The sequence below is a fragment of the Manis pentadactyla genome, chromosome 2 (assembly GCF_030020395.1).
Source record: "Manis pentadactyla isolate mManPen7 chromosome 2, mManPen7.hap1, whole genome shotgun sequence".
Taxonomy (NCBI): Eukaryota; Metazoa; Chordata; class Mammalia; order Pholidota; family Manidae; genus Manis; species Manis pentadactyla.
The window spans coordinates 201,505,288-201,528,318 of record NC_080020.1 but is presented as its reverse complement, the minus strand read 5'-3'; the positions used below and the strand labels follow the sequence as shown (position 1 = coordinate 201,528,318).

General features: G+C 35.6%; 1 protein-coding gene across 6 annotated transcripts in view; it reads left to right on the top strand.

The window, feature by feature from the left end:
* MTA3 (metastasis associated 1 family member 3) overlaps nt 1-23,031 on the top strand; it is a 181,900-nt gene that overhangs the window by 86,089 nt on the left and 72,780 nt on the right. For all 6 annotated transcript variants that reach the window (XR_005032687.2, XM_036925590.2, XM_036925589.2 and 3 more), the window contains 2 exons: nt 9,527-9,590; nt 14,951-15,068. Coding sequence is in view for 5 of the 6 variants with exons in the window: in XM_036925590.2 (XP_036781485.1) it covers nt 9,527-9,590; nt 14,951-15,068 (182 nt within the window). In the remaining variant the exon portion in view is untranslated. The remainder of the gene's footprint in view (nt 1-9,526; nt 9,591-14,950; nt 15,069-23,031) is intronic.

Below are 23,031 nucleotides of genomic sequence, written 5' to 3'. Positions count from 1 at the left end.
GCCAACACATGTGCCAGCTCCCCACAAGTACCTCTATTGCCATGAAAAGGCAGAAGAATTTGATACAGACCAAAGTCACAGAGACAGCCTCTGAAAAGGAGCTTGGAGAGACAGACCTAACCAATCTCCCTGAAAAAGAATTCAAAATAAAAGGTCATAATGACACTGATGGAGCTGCAGAGAAAAATGCAAGAGCTAAGGGACAAAGTAGGGAGGGAGACTAGAGAAATAAAACAGTCTATGGAAGAATTTAAAAGCAGAGTGGATGAGAAGCAAGAAGCCATTGATGGAATAGAAACCAGAGAACAGGAACGCATAGAAGCTGATGCAGAGAGAGATAAAAAGATCTCCAGGAATGAAATAATATTAAGAGAACTGTGTGACTAATCCAAAAGGAACAATATCCTCATTATAGGGGTACCAGAAGAAGAAGAGAGAGAAAAAGGGATAGAAAGTGTATTTGAAGAAATAATTGCTGAAAACTTGCCCAAACTGGGGGAGGAAATCATCGCTCAGACCACGGAAGCACACAGAACTCCTGACAGAAGGGACCCAAGGAGGACAACACCAAGATGCATAATAAATAAAATGGCAAATATCAAGAACAAGGACAGAGTTCTAAAGGCAGCTAGAGAGAGGAAAAAGGTCACCTACAAAGGAAAACCCATCAGGCTATCATCAGACTTCTCAACAGAAACCTTCCAGGCCAGAAGAGAATGGCATGATATATTTAATCCAATGAAACAGAAAGGCCTTGAACCAAGGAAACTGTATCCAGCACGATTATCATTTAAATATGAAGGAGGGAATAAACAATTCCCAGACAAGCAAAAGTTGAGTGAATTTGCCTCCCACAAACCACCTCTACAGGGTATTATAGAGGGACTGCTCTAGATGGCAGCACTCCTAAGACTAAATAGATGTCACCAGAGAAAATAAAATCATAGCAAAGAAAGCAGACCAACCAAATACTAACTAAAGGCAAAAAATAAAACCAACTACCCACAAAAGCAGTTAAAGGAAACACGAAAGAGCACAGAATAAAGAATGGAGGAGGAGGAATAAGAAGGGAGAGAAATAAAGAATCACCAGACAGTGTTTAAGATAGCTCAATAAGCAAGTTAAGTTAGACAGTAAGATACTAAAGAAGCTAACCTTGAACCTTTGGTAACCACGAATCTAAAGCCTGCAACGGCAATTAGTACATATCTTTCAATAATCACCCTAAATGTAAATGGACTGAAAGCACCAATCAAAAGACACAGAGTAATAGAATGGATAAAAAAACAAGACCCATCTATAAGCTGCTTACAAGAGACTCACCTCAAACCCAAAGACATGTACATACTAAAAGTGAAGGGATGGAAAAAGATATTTCATGCAAACAACAAGGAGAAAAAAGCAGGTGTTGCAGTACTAGTATCAGACAAAATAGACTTCAAAAGAAAGAAAGTCACAAGAGATAAAGAAGGACATTACATAGTTATAAAGGGCTCAGTCCAACAAGAGGATATAACCATTATAAATATATATGCACCCAACACAGGAGCACCAGCATATGTGAAATATATATAACAGAATTAAAGGAGGAAATAGAATGCAATGCATTCATTTTAGGAGACTTCAACACACCACTCACTCGAAAGGAAAGATCCACCGGACAGAAAATAAGTAAGGATACAGAGGCACTGAATAACACACTAGAACAGATGGACCTAATAGACATCTATAGAACTCTACATTCAAAAGCAACAGGATACACATTCATCGCAAGTGCACATGGAACATTCTCCAGAATAGACCACATACTAGGCCACAAAAAGAGCCTCAGTAAATTCAAAAAGATTGATATTCTACCAACCAACTTTTCAGACCACAAAGGTATAAAACTAGAACTAAATTGTACAAAGAAAGTAAAAAGGCTCACAAACACATGGAGGCTTAACAACATGCTCCTAAATAATCAATGGATCAACGACCAAATTAAAATAGAGATCAAGCAATATATGGAAACAAATGACAATGACAACACAAAGCCCCAACTGTGGGACGCAGCGATAGCAGTCTTAAGAGGAAAGTATATAGCAATCCAGGCACATTTAAAGAAGGAAGAACAATCCCAAATGAATAGTCTAATGTCACAATTATCAAAATTGGAAAAAGAACAAATGAGGCCTAAGATCAGAAGACGGAGAGCCATAATAAAGATCAGAGAAGAAATAAGTAAAATTGAGAAGAATAAAACAATAGAAAAAAATCAATGAAACCAAGAGCTGGTTCTTTGAGAAAATAAACAAAAATAAGTCTAGCCAGACTTACTAAGAGAAAAAGAGAATCAACACACATCAACAGAATCAGAAAAGAGAAAGGAAAAATCACAATGGACCCCACAGAAATACAAAGAATTATTAGAGAATACTATGAAAACCTATATGCTAACAAGCTAGAAAACCTAGAAGAAATGGACCAACTTCCTAGAAAAATACAACCTTCCAAGACTGACCAAGGAAGAAACAGAAAATCTAAACAAACCAATTACCAGCAAAGAAACTGAATTGGTAAGCAAAAAACTACCCAAGGACAAAAACCCCTGAGCCAGATGAATTTACCTCAGAACTTTATCAGACATACAGAGAAGACATTATACTCATTCTCCTTAAAGTTTTCCAAAAAATAGAAGAGGAGGGAATACTCCCAAACTCATTCTATGAAGCCAACATCACCCTAATACCAAAACCTGGCAAAGACCCCACCAAAAAAGAAAACTACAGACCAATATCCCTGATGAACGTAGATGCAAAAATACTCAACAAACTATTAGCAAACCGAATTCAAAAATACATCAAAAGGATCATACACCATGACCAAGTGGGATTCATCCCAGGGATGCAAGGATGGTACAACATTTGAAAATCCATCAACATCATCCACCACATAAATAAAAAGAAAGACAAAAACCACATGATCATCTCCATAAATGCTGAAAAAGCATTCAACAAAATTTGGCATCCATTCATGATAAAAACTCAACAAAATGGTAATAGAGGGCAAGTACCTCAACATAATAGAGGCCATATGTGATAAACCCACAGCCAACATCATACTGAACAGCGAGAAGCTGAAAGCTTTTCCTCTGAGAATGGGTACAAGACAGGGATGCCCACTCTCCCCACTGTTATTTAACATAGTGCTGGAGGTCCTAGCCATGACAATTAGACAAAACAAAGAAATACAAGGAATCGAAATTGGTAAAGAAGAAGTTAAACTGTCACTATTTGCAGATGACGTGATATTGTACATAAAAAACCCTGAAGACTCTACTCCAAGACTACTAGAACTAATATCAGAATTCAGCAAAGTTGCAGGATACAAATTTAACACACAGAAATCTGTGGCTTTCCTATACACTAACAATGAATTAATAGAAAGAGAAATCAGGAAAACAATTCCATTCACAATTGCATCACAAAGAATAAAATACCTAGGAATAAAACCTAAACAAGGAAGTGAAAGACCTATACCCTGAAAACTAAGGCACTCCTAAGAGAAATTAAAGAGGATACTAACAAATGGAAACTCATCCCAATTTCTTGGCTAGGAAGAATTAATACAATCAAAATGGCCATCCTGCCGAAAGCAGTATACAGATTTGATGCAATCACCATCGAATTTCCAACAGCATTCTTCAGTGACCTGGAACAAATAGTTCAAAAATTCATATGGAAACACCAAAGACCCCGAATAGCCAAAGCAATCCTTAAAAGGAAGAATAAAGTGGGGGGGGATCTTGCTCCGCAACTTCAAGCTCTACTACAAAGCCACAGTAATCAAGACAATTTGGTACTGGCACAAGAACAGAGCCACAGACCAGTGGAACAGAATAGAGACTCCAAACATTAACCCAAATGTATATGGTCAATTAATATGTGATAAAGGAGCCATGGACATACAATGGGGAAATGACAGTCTCTTCAACAGATGGTGCTGACAAAACTGGACAGCTACATGTAGGAGAATGACACTGGATCACTGTCTAACCCCATACACAAAAGTAAATTCAAAATGGATCAAAGACCTGAATGTAAGTCATGAAACCATAAAACTCTTAGAAAAAAACATAGGCAAAAATCTCTTGGACATAAACATGAGTTACTTCTTCATGAACATATCTCCCCAGGCAAGGGAAACAAAAGCAAAAATGAACAAGTGGGACTATATCAAGCTGAAAAGCTTCTGTACAGCAAAGGACACCATCAATAGAACAAAAAGGTACCCTACAGTATGGGAGAATATATTCATAAATGACAGATCTGATAAAGTGTTGACAGCTAAAATATATAAAGAGCTCACACACCTCAACAAACAAAAAGCAAATAATCCAATTAAAAAACGGGCAGAGGAGCTGAATAGTTCTCTAAAGAAGAAATTCAGATGGCCAGCAGACACATGAAAAGATACACCACATCACTAGTTTCAGAGAAATGCAAATTAAAACCACGATGAGATATCACCTCACACCAGTAAGGATCGCCACCATCCAAAAGACAAACAACAACAAATGTTGGTGAGGATGTGGAGAAAGGGGAACCCTCCTACACTGCTGGTGTGAATGTAAACTAGTTCAACCATTGTGGAAAGCAGTATGGAGGTTCCTCATAAAGCTCAAAATAGAAATACCATTTGACCCAGGAATCCCACTTTTAGGAATTTACCGTAAGAATACAGCAGCCCAGTTTGAAAAAGACAGATGCACCCCTATGTTTATTGCAGCACTATTTACAATAGCCAAGAAATGGAAACAACCTAAGTGTCCATCAGTAGATGAATGGATAAAAAAGATGTGGTACATATACACAATGGAATATTATTCAGCCATAAGAAGAAAACAAATCCTACCATTTGCAACAACATGGACGGCGCTAGAGGGTATTATGCTCAGTGAAATAAGCCAGGCGGAGAAAGACAAGTACCAAATGATTTCACTCATATGTGGAGTGTAAGTACAAAGAAAAACTGAAGGAACAAAACAGCAGCAGACTCACAGCACCCAAGAATGGACTAACAGTTACCAAAGGGAAAGGGACTGGGGAGGATGGGTGGGAAGGGAGGGATAAGGGCAGGGAAAAAGGAAGGGGACATTACAATTAGCAAGTGTAATATGGGGTGGGGGGCTCAGGAAGGGCTGTACAACACAGAGAAGACAAGTAGTGATTCTGCAGCATGTTGCTACACTGCTGGACAGTGACTGTAATGGGGTTTGTGGGGAGGACTTGGTGAAGGGGGATCCTAGTAAACATAATGTTCTTCATGTAATTGTAGATTAATGATAACTAAAAACAAAAAAAACCCAAGAAAACTCTAATTTGTACTTTCAATGTTCTCTTGTTAAACTACCTCCTTTTTTTTCTAGGATCAGTTTGATTCTTTGTATTTATCTTCTGTCCTGTAGTTTTTCCTCAAATGCTAGATGATGCATAACTGTCTGTTCTCATTTAAAACCAAGGGAATAGCAAGTCCTACCAGGAGCTCTGTTAATGTGGGCAGACTTTGCTGGGAGCCTTCCCAATAGGATGTGGAAGTGGCTTTTCTAGGTCTTGTTCTTAAGACTGGAACTTCTTTTGGGCTCTGCTAGGAAATATTTCTGTTTTACCTAGTATCAGCTATTATGTATATTTGGGACTGTCTGAGTTTTCTCTTGGGTGATTGTATTTGTAAAACCACCAATGCCATGCTTTAATAGTAATGTATATAGTGGGCATTTGTGCGTTGTTCCCAATCTTAGTGTTTCCCTGTTCAATGAAATGCTCATCCTGAACTGGGGTTTGCACTGCTCAGTCTCTTATTTGTCTTTGTCTTCCAGGATTTTCTGAAATGTTTCATGTGCTGATGGTAGGTTCATTTGTTTCTAATTTATCATTTTAAAGGGATCTTAGAAAAGAGGAGATGAATCCATGAGTTTTCCCTAACATTTAGTTCATTATTCTGTTCAGACTCTAAAAATATTATCCCCTCCCCCCCGCAGGAATGGCATTAAACTTCTTTCAGTTAGGTCACTGAATAAAAATACAATATTGGCATTTGTCTCTTTGTGTGTCATTTTGTGAAACAGAGTTATCAAACTTTTTGGAAATGCATTGTGCCTGTCATAAGTTACTCACTTTGGGAAAAAGATTTCCTTCCATTTTCAGAAGTGTAATTTGAAAAGAATTTTGTTTCATGTTTTGCCTAGAACAATTAATAGTTAAAGGTAGAGTTTTTCATTTGGTGCTCATACATATCAGAAACAAATAAATGAAGTGAAAGTGTCTATCTTTAAGTAGAGGTTTGTTTTAAAACAAAGCAGACACTGCAAAGCTATAGTAAGTGGATGGGATTGATGGGACTAGGTTACCATTGTAGGTTTATGAACTGTTGTGGTTGGAGAAGGTATACCTGGTTTGGATGAATGTTTGGAGTAACCTGATATCCCAAAGCAGTGGATGGTAGAGCATTCCTTTATGTTGTCCGGATCACAGAACTCTGATCAGTCCCCCTCCTGTTAAAAATTTAAACTTTGGGATGGGGAGGGATATATGTAGTATATTGACCTTGTTCAGAAATCAAAATAATGGGATACAAAATATTTCACTTCAGTACAGTCCCCCAGGTCATCACTGTTCTAGAATCTTACGTATACTTCCCAAAACATTTTATGCATATAGAAACAATAAGGTGTTTATGTGTTCGTGTTGGTAAAAAGTAAATTATAGAGCAAGTTACACTGTTATGTTGTGTTCTTTAAGTGAGGTCTCTTGGGCATAGCTCCGTATCACATTATAAAGATCTCCCTCTTTTCTGTGGCTGTTTTATATTTCTTCTAGTAGTTTAATCTCAATTGATGAATATTTGGTTTATTTTTGTCTTTTGCTGTTAGAAATAATACTGCAAAGACCAAACTTGTACATGGGTCATTTCATAAGTGTGTGATTGTGAGGATATGTACAAAGTAAATTATACCAAATAAAATAGATGAAAATGTCCTAATTATGTTTTCTGAAGTTTGAATTTCCAAAGTATGTGATTCTCTGTAGAAAAGCATAAGTATGTGGCCTAGAGTGATCTTGAATTAGGATCTTTGATATGTTTTATATCATCATATTTGGATTTATTTATTCCTCAACAGTTAAACATTGTGGAAGGTACTTTGGATCATTGCTTTAGTTTCAGCATAAATCAGTTGTGTTATTTATATTCATAATTTGGTAATAGTTTCTTTGGTTTGGGGCTAGCTTAAATTTTAATACGATTTTCTCAATGAGCCAAGATTTGTGTAGCTTTAAATCTCTTTTTAAATCAACAACTCTTGGCATTGTAGTCCAAGTCTAAATTACACATTCATATTTATTTTTCCATATTGGCTGGAGTATCCTGTTGATTATAATCATGTTGTGCCTGTAAAACAGTATGACCAGTGTTTCTTCATTTCTCAATATAATTATTAAAATAATGGTTTAAGGAGTAGGTTTAAATTCTTTTGTCATTTCAGTCAGTGTAGCATGGAGTAGACTTTTAAGTGTAGTATATTATTTGTATGAAATTTCAGGTTCTGTTAACCCTTAAGATTCAAGTGACTATTAAAGAAAGTGGTACTATTAAAACTTGCACTTCCCCGTTTAAAAACCTGTTGTTAGAGAACTTTAAAAATATATATTTTTCTTTTCTTCTAGGGGATTAAGTATTAATTGTGGAAATACTGCTTTGTCAGCTGTTATTGAGTCAAAAAAAATGAAGCCTATTTTTGGAAACCCCATTTATATACTTAAGCACACGGCATGTGTGAGCAGTCACAGGTCCTAAGTTCTCCTGTGGTAACTAACCGTAGTTGTGTGAACAGGAAGAGAGCAATTTCCCTGCTCATACATCTGTCTTTTATAAGAGCATGTCAGATAATTGTTGACTTTGAGTGTTGTTAGGTGCACTGAAGTAATGATGTTAATTTTTCTGCTTCAGTAATAATCATGAATAAAATACATTAGAAAAACAGAAAACCTTTATAACTCTTGGTAGAATTAAGAGACTTGACAGAATAATATGGGAATATCACATGCTCTTAGGGAAATCTTCTGAAGTGGTATTAACCCAAGATGATTACCAGAAAAAGACGATGTTATGAGGGGAAGTTTTTTTCTTTTAATTTAAGAAATACACAGTTGTAAAATGTTTAGAAAAGTAATTTTTGGTCAGTGTGTTAGCATACTTTTTTTGGTATTTCATTTTACTTTTGGTAATTTTTTCCTTTCAATCATTTTTCACTCTGATAATTCAGCAGCAATCTCTTCTGTAGCTTCATATTTAATGTGTATGTGATGTCTTTGCTTTCACTTATTATTTTGTGGGGAGCAAATAGTGACTTTTGTCTAGAAAATCAAATGGCATTATGACATTTAAAAAATATTTTATGAGCCTTGACCAATATCTGTAACTTGAATAGTCAGTCAAAAATACCCTATAACATTTGTAGCTATGTTGAATTTTGCAAGCTGGTGAGGATAATTCTAAAAGTGCTTGTAATAAATGCCTCTATCTGGATAACCTTATTTTTTTCCATGTCTGGATAAGCCATTTTTTATTGTTGTAACATGTATGAATACTTCTTATTGTGGCTGAATATTCCACTATATGTATATACCACAGTTTGTTTATCTGTTCATCAGTTGATAGACAATTGGGGTCTTTTTTTTTTTTTAAGTATTGTTGATGTTTAATCTTACATTGGTTTCAAATATGCTATCCAGTTACCCATACTATTAAATCCTCACCCCCACTAGTGTGGTTACTATCTTAGACAAACCTTTTTGAAAAACAGAATTTCATTTCCAAACTCATACCCAGGGCTATGATCAAAGGAAAATGCCACCAGACTTCAAAATCCATGAATTTGTAGATCTTTATTTTGTCTCTTGCTCCATAGAGTCTCTTTGTGTTTACATTTTAATTAGTCTTTAGAGAAATTTCAGTAAAGGTAAGTAAGCTAATGTGATGTAAATGTGTATTGTTTTTAGATTTTCATATGCAGGGTCTATTTAAAAGTCTGAAGATTATTTCAGGCATCAGTTTGCAGGGTGATGTCTTTGTTTGAAGGTCCCTTGTATAAACTCAGCTGATACTAACTCTCTATAGATTCAGAAACTTACTTTTAATCTGAAGGTTTCACTGTACCCTCTTTTTTTCTTGAATAATTATGGAATACCTAAAAAGTGATTTATGTTATAAGGATTTACTACCTAACACAAAGTTCTTCCACAGGTTAGCCTCTCAGTAATTGTCTACTGTGACAGTCTTACTTTTTAGATTATGCAACACCAGAATTGTAAAGTGAGTTTAAGTGTATATCTTTATATATATATATATATATATATATTCTTACTTGCCATCTAGTTTCTTCATAGCAACTTCACATTTTGAATAATCTTAATCCATATATGTCTACATATACATGAAGGTGAGGTGGGCTTTCTAAACTTTATGCACTTTTTTCTTTTAACAGGGGAAAATGCACTGTTGCCCTTCTGAATGAGACAGAGTCAGTATTGTCATATCTTGATAAAGAGGTAATTCATAATTATACTTGTTTTGTGTTTTTTCCCAGTTTATCTCACATGAACAAAAAAAGCCTGTACCTTTGAATTCATTTCTTCTTGTACAAAATTATTTCACCTTAATAGTACTGTTATAGGGAAAGCATAGTGACTAGAATACGTTGGGTAGTCTCACTTTTCTGGTTTTATGAGATGAGAGTTGGTAAAAACTCCTGTGTTTGTCTGTCTCTTTTCAGTTGGTAATGAAAGACTTTATAAAAGTATAGCACATTATTTAGTTGATAGTAAAAGAAATGTCACTTTAGAAATAAGTGACATTAGTGTATTTGATCCTCCTCCCTGTTCTTTTGTTTTTGTTGTTTTTTAAATAGCTTTTCTTTTAGACTCTTTCCAGATGACATTTTACCACTGGTGGATAACCTTATTGGTGGATAAAAAGCTTTCTTTCCTGGAATCCTAATAAACTTTGTCAACTAAAATGTTTCCTTCTGCATACTTAGCAAGAAGCACTTTTGACAAGTTGAATTAAAGCATGTGCATCACTGAAGGGAAGAAATTCTTAAAAACAGAATATTCCGTGTTATGCGCAGTTTCGTGTGACAGCATTTTTTATATTAAGGTTATCATTGATAAACAATCTTTATGAAGGTTTCACATGTGAAACATTGTGGTTTCTGCATTCACCCATCTTATCAAGTCCCCCACTACACCCCATTGCAATCACTGTCCATCAGCATAGTAAGATGCTGTAGAGTCACTACTTGTCTTCTCTGTGCTGTACTGCCTTCCCTGTGACCCCCCCTACATTATGTATGTTAATGGTAATGCCCTTTAATCCCCTTCTCCCTCCCTTTCCACCCACCCTCCTCTCTTTGGTAACAGCTAGTCTCTTCTTGGAGTCTGTGAGTCTGCTGCTGTTTTGTTCCTTCAGTTTTGCTTGATTGTTATACTTCACAAAGAAATTATTTGGTACTTGTCTTTCTCCGCCGGGCTTGTTTCGCTGACCATAATACCCTCTAGCTCCATCCATGTTTGTTGCAAATGGTAGGATTTGTTTTCTTCTTATGGCTGAATAATGTTCCATTGTGTATATGTACCACATCTCCTTTATCCATTCATCTACTGATGGACACTTAGGTTGCTTCCATTTCTTGGCTACTGTAAATAGTACTGTGATAAACGTAGGGGTGCATGTGTCTTTTTGAATCTGAGAACTTGTATACTTTGGGTAAATTCCTAGGAGTGAAATTCCCGGGTCAAACGGTATTTCTATTTTTAGTATTTTGAGGAACCTCCATATTGCTTTCCATAATGGTTGAACTAATTTACATTCCCACCAGCAGTGTAGGAGGGGTCCCTTTTCTCTTCATCCTCACCAGCATTTGTTGTTCATTGTTTTTTGAATGTTGGCCTTCCTAACTAGTGTGAGGTAAAGCTCATTGTGGTTTTAATTTGTATTTCCTTGATGATTAGCGATGTGGAGCATGTTTTCATGTGTCTGTTGGCCATCTGAATTTCTTCTTTGGAGAAGTGTCTGTTCCTATCCTCTGCCCATTTTTTTTTTTGGTATCATTAATAATACAATTACATGAAGAACATTATGTTTACTAGGATCCCCCCTTCACCAAGTCCCCCCCCACATACCCCTTTATAGTCACTGTCCATCAGCGTAGTAAGATGCTGTAAAATCACTACTTCTCTTCTCTGTGTTGTAAGAGCCCGCCCCATACCCCCCACACACCATATATGCTAATTGTAATGCCCCCTTTCTTTTTCTCCGCCCTTATCCCTCCCTTCCCACCCATCCTCCCCAGTCCCTTTCCCTTTGGTAACTGTTAGTTCATTCTTGGGTTCTGTGAGTCTGCTGCTGTTTTGCTCCTTCAGTTTTTCTTTGTACTTATACTCCACATATGAGTGAAATCATTTGGTATTTGTTTTTCTCCACCTGGCTTATTTCACTGAGCATAATACTCTCTAGCTCCATCCATGTTGTTGTAAATGGTAGGATTTGTTTTCTTCTTATGGCTGAATAATATTCCATTGTGTATATGTACCATATCTTTATCCATTCATCTACTAATGGACACTTAGGTTGCTTCCATTTCTTCGCTATTGTAAATAGTGCTGTGATAAACATAGGAGTGCATCTGTCTTTTTCAGAATGGGCTGCTGCATTCTTAGGGTAAATTCCTGGGTCAAATGGTACTTCTATTTTAAGCATTTTGAGGAACCTCCATACTTCTTTCTGCAATGGTTGAACTAGTTTACATTCACACCAGCAGTGTAGGATGGTTCCCATTTCTCCACAACCTCGCCAACATTTGTTGTTGTTTGTCTTTTGGATGGTGGCCTTCCTCACTGGTGTGAGGTGATATCTCATTGTAGTTGTAATTTGCATTTCTCTGATGACTAGTGATGTGTGGAGCATCTTTTCATGTGTCTGTTGGCCATCTGAATTTCTCCTTTGGAGAAGTGTCTGTTCATATCCACTGCCCATTTTTTAATTGGCTTATTTGCTTTTTGTTTGTTGAAGTGTGTGAGTTCTTTATATATTTTGGGTCTTAACCCCTTATTGGATATGTTGTTTATGAATATTTTCTCCCATACTGTAGGATGCATTTTCTACCGATGGTGTCCTTTGCTATACAGAAGCTTTTTAGTTTGATGTAGTCTCATTTGTTCATTTTTGCTTTTGTTTCCCTTGCCTGAGGAGATGTGTTCAGGAAAAAGTTGCTCATGCTTATATTCAAGAGATTTTTGCTCATGTTTTCTTCTAAGAGTTTTATGGTTTCACGACTTACATTCAGGTCTTTGATCCATTTTGAGTTTACTTTTGTGTATGGGATTAGACAGTAATCCAGTTTCATTCTCTTACATTTAGCTGTCCAGTTTTGCCAACACCAGCTGTTGAAGAGGCTGTCATTTCCCCCATTGTATATTCATGGCTCCTTTATCATATATTAATTGGCCATATATATTTGGGTTTATATCTGCACTGTGTATTCTGTTCCATTGATCTATGGGTCTGTTCTTGTGACAGTACCCAATTGTGTGTGACAGCATTTTTATTATGGGAAAAATATTTTACCTTACCGTTGGTGACGTTTCAGTATTTAACATACATAGTTTTATGGTGTTTTTGTTTCGCCATGAAATACATATATGTATATATTTTAGAAATTAAAATATAATTCCAAGTGTTGTCCCCTTGTCTCAAATGAAGAAAACATGACTGAAAAAGCTTGATATAAGATGCCGAACTACTGTACATTAGAAAATCTAATAAAGAAAACTAAGAGGAAATAAATACTCAAGGCAGAAAGAGGTTAATAGTCTTTGACTTAAACTTGTGAAACTTAGAAAAGAAGGTAATAGGGTTTGTCATCAGGCTGTCCAAGAGCATTATAGATAATAATATGGATAATGATGATGCTCAGAAACTAGCATTAGTTCATAAAACGAAATAAAACCAGGAAACATTCAGTAAGTTTCAGTATATTTTATTGGCATATTTGGTGGCTATTAAGAGAGTAGCATTTTTTAAAAATGATATTTTGTGCCTTCTAATTTGTTGTTAGCAATTGTATATGAAATGAATGAAAAATCTGTTATAGTCTTTATAATGGATTTTCCCCCTATTCGCTTAAGGTTTTAGCCACTTTATCAACTGACTCTGGCAATATTAAGAACTTCTTTTTTTTTTTTTTTTTTTTGCAGAAGGAACAGTTTAGAAAAAGTAAAACTGCTTATTGTGTTCTTTCTTTAATTTGAAAACACTTTTTGTGATGTAGATATGCTACTTTGTTGTAAGATCGTCCTAAAGACCTTGAAAAACGTCTGTTTTCTAGTGATGATAAATACTTAGATAGGTATTTTTGAAGATGGTAACTCAAAGACCAACTTTCTAATCATCATTTTGTACTTTGTAACTAACTCTTTGTAGTCTTGAAATCGGCTAATTATCTAAACTTTTAGAATTTTTTTTCTCTTTTTTGCAACTTCCTTTTAAACACATTTTGAATATTTTCTCATGTCAGTACATAAAAATTAGAGTCCAAGCAACATGTGTCGCCCTAAATAATAATTTTGTTTTACTGTATAGTAAAATCCTGTTTTCATGGAATACCATGCTAACATATTTTACAGAATAAAAGTGACCTAAAGTATGTCTACTTTGAAAGGTGATGGTGAACTAATGGCAATAGTTTTAGATAAGTAGTCGTATTTTTTGTTGCCCCTGTCTTAAAAAACAAGTAACAACTCTGATTTCATACTGAGCAGAGGTTAATTTATGTGGTCTGGATTTTCTGTTTTCCTTAGATGCCATTTTTTTCCATACATAAATGGTCACATATTGGTATGACTTTTTTACAGTTTTAATCTTTTCTCTGACAGACAGACTGATTAAACCATAGTGTCAGTTTCTCAAAGGATGGTATTGCCTACTCTGTTTCTCTTCTTTCCCTTTATCACCATCTGTAAGACCCTGAAAAAGAGAAAACTTCACAGTCTGACAGGTTATCTTTTATTTGCAGCTTGCTTAGCCGGATCTTGGTAAAGTGCTGATGGTGGGGACAGGCCTTTACAGGATATGATACAGTAGAAAGTTGTTCAGAAGATGACCCTCAGAATCATAGCATGAAGCAGGGATGAGACTACTGGTTCAGATGATCTCAAATGTTTATGCAGAATTTAGCAAAATAACTTGTGACCAGGTCATTTTATCCATTAGACTCAATAATTGGGCTTTTTGCATTTTAAGGGACCATGGATAGTTAGGTGGTTGTGCTGGTACAAATAGTTATGTTTGCATATCTTATCTATATATACTTATGAGTACTTCAGAATTTAAAGGAGATCTGCAGTATTACAATTAATAGATGGTTAGTTAAATGTATACACTGTGATATTTTCATAAGTAAACTGCTCTGTCAGCCGTACTCTTATAGTTTAATGTTAGATGTATCTGCATTTTAATATTTTGATAAAATGTGATAAAATGTTTGATAAAATCTGGTATCTGTGAAGGCATCTTTACTCTTTGATGTGGGCTTTGGAGGTGTAAACGATTACTTGATTTCAGGTGTCTTACCTTTAACTTGTAGCTTAACTTTGGCAGCTTTTCAAAACTGTTTTAGAGCAGTTAAGTCATTTTCTTTCAAACTAAAACAAATTTAAAACTTTACAATCTACCTTTATTGAATGCTGTTTGTTTTTGCTTGATTTAATTTTACACTGAGAACAATAACATCATGCTCTACTTAAAGATTTGTGAATTTATTCACCAAAATGAATTTTTATGAACTCTGAAGTTTTATGGTTTCATTATTGTGCATTGGATTTATTTATTACTTTTTTTTTTTTTTTTCCAGGATAGCTTTTTCTACTCATTGGTATATGACCCTGCGGTGAAAACACTGTTAGCTGACAAAGGTGAAATCAGAGTGGGACCTAGATATCAAGCAGACATTCCAGAAATGCTCTTAGAAGGTATGTTTTCCTTTGAGTTTCAAGACCTATGAAAACAAATTGATAATGAAACTCAAATATTCTTTTCTTCACATGAGAGAAACAACTTTGAGACTGAAGTTGAGAAGTTTTGAGTTCTTCCAATTTTAGTATCATGGCAAATAGCAACAGAAAATAATTTGTTCAATCATTCATTTTTGAGTTCACATATTTATGAGTTTTCTGGCTGTGTTTTTCTTTTAAACACAACTTAAAAAATATTAGTGTGCTTGAATTTGTGTTTCAGTGTGACATGTTTACGGCTTGAGAACCTGAGTGCCGTTAACTCATCTATCTAAGTAAGAGCAGCCATGTAGTTGAGTGGACAGTAACATTTAATGGGGGAGAACTTTGGCTGATCTGGTTAGCTATGTATGGAGAGACATTGAAAGCTTTGCATTTTAAAAACATTTTTCTCGTGAGAAATAATCTTTCTGTCTCCTTTTACAACTGTATACTTAAAACCTTTGTTTTCTGATTTCAGAAGTTAAAACAGTCTTACCATTAAAAAATAAAACACAAAAAAATGTATAACATAGGAAATGAATACCACCCCTTTTCCTGCATTCCAAATTCACATTTAATTACTGTGATTGTTTAGGATGTTTGTTTTGTTCACACTCGTTTATAATCCATCCAGGAATGGTCCATGGACATTGGCAAGTTGCACATGTTACTCTACAACTGATTTTTTCAGTTAACTGTGTATATTTTTCCTCAAGGAGAGTGCATTCCTTCAGTGACTGTACAGTTCTTACATTCACATGGATGTACCGTAACTTCCTCTTCCAGCCCCTTATTGACAGAGTTTTAGGTGTTAACATTTTTTGATATTACAAATGCTGCTGTTGCTAGAGAATCTGTGCTTATATTTATGCTGTGTAAATATTTTGTGATCATAACTTTCTGGAAGTGAAATGGTATGTCCATTTTAAATATTGAAAATGCTCTCTTACACCTCAAAAAGGCTGTTCTAATTGATGTATGCAAGAACCAGATACTTTCACCAATACTGATTGTTAGGAATTTTTTCCCCCTCTTTTTTCCTCTTTACATCTTGATACCTTTTTGTGTTAGGTTTTTTTTTTTTTCTTTTCTTTTTTTAGTTTTGTGATCATGCTTGCCATAGTTAACCTTTAGATTTCTTGTGCATTTTCTACCTGGTTATTTATCTTTTTATGTATTAGCAAGAGTTCTTTGATATTGAAGGTAAATAAATACAAAAGTGTCCATTGTCTACAACTATTATTTACCCCGCACATACTTTATTATTTGATTTATAAAAATTTAAAATAATACTTCATTTTATTTCATACAGCAGTTTAGACTTTATTAGTCTTTCCTTTAAGACCTTTATGATTGCATTATTTATAGAAAGGCCTCCACTTTTGTTTCTGCCCTCTGATTATTAAAGCATATTGTTCTTCGATAGGTTATTTTCTCTTTACCTTGCCTTACTTTTGAGAAAATGCATGCAAAAAAATTAATTCAGAGAATACTCAGGATAGAGTTTGTGAACCATAGCACATATTGGTGTCTGTGGTGGGTAGGTTGGTTGGCTGTGAATCATGCCAGGCTGTAGACCTCTGCATTTTCATGAACTGAAGTACCATAAAAGGTCTGTCAATAATGATTAAGCTTGGAGAGAAGAATGACATGTCTGTACTCAACTGTGTTTAGAATTAAAAAAAAAAAAAGATTGTGCATGGTGAATCAATTTATTATAGGCTGAGAGAATGCATTTATTGAAATCTTATCTGTACAAATCAACTTGTCATCCAGAAATAATTTTGGATGTTCGTAGTCTTCACATTTGATGTTAGACTTTTATCTCTGTACTTAAGTGTTCACTAAGTTAGTTATTTTGTTTAAACAGAAAAAGCCAAACACACTTGATTTTAAAATTTTACAAATGGTGCTGCAATGAGTATAATGTACAATTTTGTACACTGGACATCTGGGAAGTATCTTCCCAAAAGTGTTATTGCTAAGTAATAGGGCACATGTGTGCAATTTTATATATACACAGTGCCAAATTGTGTAACAGGTAGCTATTTACAGGTGGTCTTCTTGTTTTAATTAAGGTATACAATTTGTACAGTTGTGTGAGTTTTTAATGAATACATATTTCTAGTGAGACAGTTCAGCAAGGCCATCTGTACACAGGCCAAAAGCCAGGCACATCCCTATGGTTCGTGTGTGCACAGGCACCCAAGCTGAGCTCCACATCCCCCAAGCAGCCCTTTCACTCCTCTGAACTCTTGATCTCTCCCTTCGAATTGGGCAGACTTGTCATTCATGTAATCTTTTATGCTATTTTTATTATTTGACTTTTAAAATTTTGTGGCCTACTTGAGTCACTGATTGTGTGGTTCTCCCTTGAGCACTGAACACAGTTCTCAAAGCCTAGAAATTTTTGTGTATTGCTCATGTAAAGACAAGTGCTGAACCAAGTAATGAAATTAGGATGTTTCAAGTAATACTGGGCAGAAAAACCAGATCATGGAATCTCATGAGTTCCCATTTGTCTGAAACATGATCTAAAGGCTAGTTAGAGTGATGTGATTTGAGAAGCATATCTATTTAGCTTAGAATTTTTAAAAATTATTCTAGGGAACAAGATAATATATAAATACAATAATTTATTCCACAGTTCTGAATATGGACTTAAGGTTGTTCTAGGTGAGAGGAATGATTTTTAACAGCTTGTGGCATTTGGGGAGTTAGACCAGTTATCTGAGAAGACATTCTTTGTATTTAGAAAAACGTGACTAAATATTCATTAATATGGTAGATCCTATAGTTCATTAACAAATATTAATTATCTTTGATGTAATCTTTCTCCTGGTAGTCTGCGTAAGTGGTCTGCAAACTTTATTCAGGCAATAGAATCCCTTTTTTAAATGAAATAGTATGCAACCTGACCTTACATAAAATAAGAAACATCAGATTGTTATGGGTGAGGTGGGAGAGAAGGCTTCATCGAATCTCTTGAAGTACCCTAGTGAACTTTAGGATTCAGAGAATTACAGGTTGAAGGGCGCTTGCTGATCAGTACTCCACACCTGTTAGAATCCTGTCTTTTCATTACAGTCAAAGTGCCCAAATCAACTTGGCAGTTAGAAGTGCTTATGATGAAGTACCTGAGTAACATAGCATGGTAAAGGGGCCCCACCGCCACTGTATTCTCTTAACTTTTTCCTGTTTTTTAATTTTAAAAGATCATTGCAAATAATAGGAATTGCGGTAGAAAGTGTAATTACACAGGAAACAAAGAGTAGTAGTCCCTTAGATCATCCCTCCTTACCCATAATCTAAGACATTCTCCCAGGATGTTGGTTACGTAAATATTATGTAGAGATCCATGAAGTTAGAATCTATGCAGTGTTTCATTGTGTGATAGATCCAGGTTTATTTTACCTCTTATTATGTGTTTTATGGTAGGACCAGTTTTCCGTCATTGTTGTCTAAAATTTATTGTGTTGGGGGCATGGTGTCAATCCATAGATACCTTAATGTTGAAGTTTATCATCAATTTGTCAATTTTCTCCATTGCAGATTTCATTAGGATTCTGATTGAAATTGTATTAATATATATTGCTTTGGGAGGTGATTGATCATTTTATAATACTGAGTTGTACATGGGTCTCTTCTGTTCCACTGGTCTGCTTGTTCATGTTCTAGTCACTGTTTTAAATATAGTGACTTTGTAATATGTGTTAATATCTTGTGAGGCTAGTCCCCATGTTACTTTTCCAAATGAACTTTATTATTAGCCTAACACCAGGAAAAGAAAATTCTTCCTTCCTGTTTTTATTGGAGATACAGCTAATACTAAAGTTGATTTGGGGGAGAGCAGCCATTTTTATAATTTTGAAACATCTTTTTTTTGTTTTTACTTTGGCATCCTTAATATAAAATTACATGAGCAACACTGTAGTTACTAGGTTCCTCCCATTATCAAATCCCCACCACATACCCCATTGCAGTCACTGTCCATCAGCGTAGTAAGATGCTATAGAAACACTACTTGTCTTCTCTGTGCTACACTGCCTTCCCCATGGCCCCCCCACCCGACCACCGTACATTAGATGTGCTAATCCTAATGCCCCTTTTTCTCCTTATCCCTCCCTTCCCACCCATCCTCCCCAGTCCCTTTCCTTTTGGTAACTGTTAGTCCATTCTTGGGTTCTGTGAGTCTGCGGCAGTTTTGTTCCTTCAGTTTTTTGCTTTGTTCTTATGCTCCATAGATGAGTGAAATCATTTGGTACTTGTCTTTCTCCACCTGGCTTATTTCACTGAGCATAATACCCTCTAGCTCCATCCATGTTGTTTCAAATGTTAGGACTTGTTTTCTTACGGCTGAATATGTGTATATGTACCACACCTTCTTTATCCATTCATCTACTGATTGACATTTAGGTTGCTTCCCTTTCTTGTCTATTGTAAATAGTGCTGTGATAAACATAGGGGTGCATGTGTCTTTTTGAATCAGGGATCCTGCATTCTTAGGGTAAATCTCTAGGAGTGGAATTCCTGGGTCAAATGGTATTTCTATTTTTAGTTTTTTGAGGAACCTCCATACTGCTTTTCATAATGGTTGAACTAATTTACATTCCCACCAACAGTGTAGGAGGGTTCCCCTTTTTCCACATCCTTGCCAACATTTATTGTTGTTTGTCTTTTGGATGGTGGCCATCCTAACTGGTGTGAGGTGATATCTCATTGTGGTTTTAATTTGCATTTCTCTGGTGATTAGTGATGTGGAGCATCTTTTCATGTGCCCGTTGGCTATCTGAATTTCTTCTTTGTAGAAGTGTCTGTTCAGATACTCTGCCCAATTTTTAATTTGATTATTTGCTTTTTGTCTGTTGAGGTGCATGAGCTCTTTATATGTTTTGGATGTCAGCCCCTTATTGGATATGTCATTTATGAATACATTCTCCCATGCTGTAGGATGCCTTTTTGTTCTATTGATGGTGTCCTTTGCTGAACAGTAGCTTCTGAGTTTGATATAGTCCCACTTGTTCATTTTTGCTTTTGTTTCCCTTGCCCATGGAGATATGTTCATGAAGAAGTTGTTCATGTTTATATTCAAGTGAGTTATGCCTATGTTTTCTTCTAAGAGTTTTATGGTTTCATGACTTACATTCAGGTCTTTGATCCATGTTGGGTTTACTTTTGTCATGGAGTTAACAATAATCCAGTCTCATTCTCTTATATGTAGATGTCATTTTGCCAGCACCAGCTGTTGAAGAGGCTGTCATTTCCCTATTGTATATCCATGACTCCTTTATTGTATATTAATTAACTGTTCATACTTGGGTTAATATCTGGACTCTCTATTCTGCTTACTGGTGTATGGGTCTGTTCTTTTGCCGGTTCCAAACTGTCTTGATTACTGTAGCTTTGTAATAGAGCTTGAAGGTGGGAAGCGAGGTTCCCCCTGCTTTATTCTTCCTTCTCAGGATTGCTTTGGTTATTCGGGGTCTTTGTGGTTCCATATGAATTTTAGAACTATTTATTCCAGCTCATTGAAGAATGCTGTTGGTATTTTAATAGGGCTTGCATTGTCTGTAGATTGCTTTAGGCAGGATGGCCATTTTGACAATATTAATTCTTCTTACCCAAGAACATGGGATGAATTTCCATTTATTAGTGTCCTCTTTAATTTCTCTTAAGAGTGTCTTGTAGTTTGGCAGTTGGATTAAAGAGTGTCTTATATTTTCAGGGTATAGGTCTTTCACTTCCTTGTTTAGGTTTACTCCTAGGTATTTTATTCTTTGTGATGCAATTGTGAATGGAATTGTTTTCCTGATTTCTCTTTCTTCTAGTTCATCATTAGTGTATAGGAATGTAACAGATTTCTGTATATTAATTTTGTATCCTCCAACTTTGCTGAATTCAGATATTAGTTCTGGAAGTTTTGGAATAGATTCTTTAGGGTTTTTCATGTGCAATATCATGTCATCTGCAAATGGTGACAGTTTGACTTCTTCCTTACCAATCTGGATGCCTTTTATTTCTTTGTGTTGTCTGATTGCTGGGGCTAGGACCTCCAGAACTATGTTGAATAGAAGTGGAGAGAGTGGGTATCCTTGTCTTGTTCCCAGTGTTAGGGGAAATGCTTTCAGCTTCTCGCTGTTAAGTATAATGTTGGCTGTGGATTTGTCATATATGGCCTTTATTATGTTGAGGTACTTGCCCTCTATACCCATTTTGATGAGAGTTTTTATTGTGAATGGATGTTGAATTTTGTCAAATGCTTTCCCAGCATCTGTGGGGATGATCATGTGGTTTTGTCCTTCTTTTTGTTGATGTGGTGGATGATGTTGATGGATTTTCGAATGTTGTACCATCCTTGCATCCCTGGGATGAATCCCACTTGATCATGATGGATGATCTTCTTGATGTATTTTTGAATTCGGTTTGCTAAAATTTTGTTGAGTATTTTTGCATCTATGTGCATCAGGGATATTTGTCTGTAATTTTCTTTTTTTGTGGTGTCTTTGCCTGGTTTTGTTATTAAAGTGATGTTGGCCTCATAGAATGAATTTGAGAGTATTCCCTCCTGTTCTACTTTTTTGGAAAACTTTAAGTAGATGGGTATTAGATCTTCACTAAATGTTTGATAAAATTCAGCAGTGAAGCCCTCTGGTTCAGGAGTTTTGTTCTTAGGTTGGTTTTGATTACCAGTTCAATGTTGCTGGTAATTGGTCTGTTTAGATTTTCTGTTTCTTTCTTGGTCAGCCTTGGAAGGTTGTATTTTTCTAGAAAGTTGTCCATTTCTTCTGGGTTATCCAGTTTGTTAGCATATAAATTTTCATAGTATTCTCTAATAATTGTTTGTATTTCTGTGGTGTGTGTAGTGATTTTTCCTTTCTCATTTCTTATTCTGTTCATGTGAGTATACTCTCTTTTTTTCTTGATAATTCTGGCTAGGGGTTTATCTATTTTGTTTATTTTCTCGAAGAACCAGCTCTTGCTTTCATTGATTCTTTCTATTTTATTCTTGATTTTAATTTATTTATGCTTTAATCTTTGTCATGTCTCTCCTTCTACTGACTTTGGACCTCATTTGTTCTTCTTTTTCTAGTTTCATTAATTGTGAGTTTGTACTGCTCATATGGGATTGTTTGTCTTTCCTGAGGTAGGCCTGTATTGCAATATACTTTCCTCTTAGCACGGCTTTCGCTGCATCCCACAGATTTTGCAATGTTGAATTATTGTTTTCATTTGTCTCCATATATTGCTTGATCTCTGTTTTTATTTGGTTATTGATCCATTGGTCATTTAGGAGCATGTTGTGAAGCCTCCATGTGTTTGTGGGATTTTCAATTTTCTTTGCATAATTTATTTCTAGTTTCATACCTTTGTGATCTGAGAAGCTGGTTGGTACAATTTCAATCTTTTTTAATTTACTGAGGCTCTTTCTGTGGCCTAGTATACGATCTATTCTTGAAAATGTTCCATGTGCACTTGAGAAGAATGTATATTCTGTTGCTTTTGGGTGTAGAGTTGTGTAGATGTCTGTTAGGTCCATCTGTTCTAATGTGTTGTTCAGTGCCTGTGTGTCCTTACTTATTTTGTGTCTTGTTGATCTGTCCTTCAGAGTTAGTGGAGTGTTGATGTCTTGTAGAATGAATGCATTACATTCTGTTTCCCCTTTTAATTCTGTTAGTATTTGTTTCACGTACGTAGGTGCTTCTGTGTTAGGCGCATGGATATTTATAACGGTTATACCTTCTTGTTGGATTATCCCTTTTATCATTATATAATGTCTTTCTTTGTCTCTTGTTACTTTCTTTGTTTTGAAGTCTATTTTGTCTGATACAAGTACTGCAACTCCTGCTTTTTTCTCCCTATTAGTTGCATGAAATATCTTTTTCCATCCCGTCGCTTTTGGTCTGTGTATGTCTTTGGGCTTAAAGTGAGTCTCTTGTAG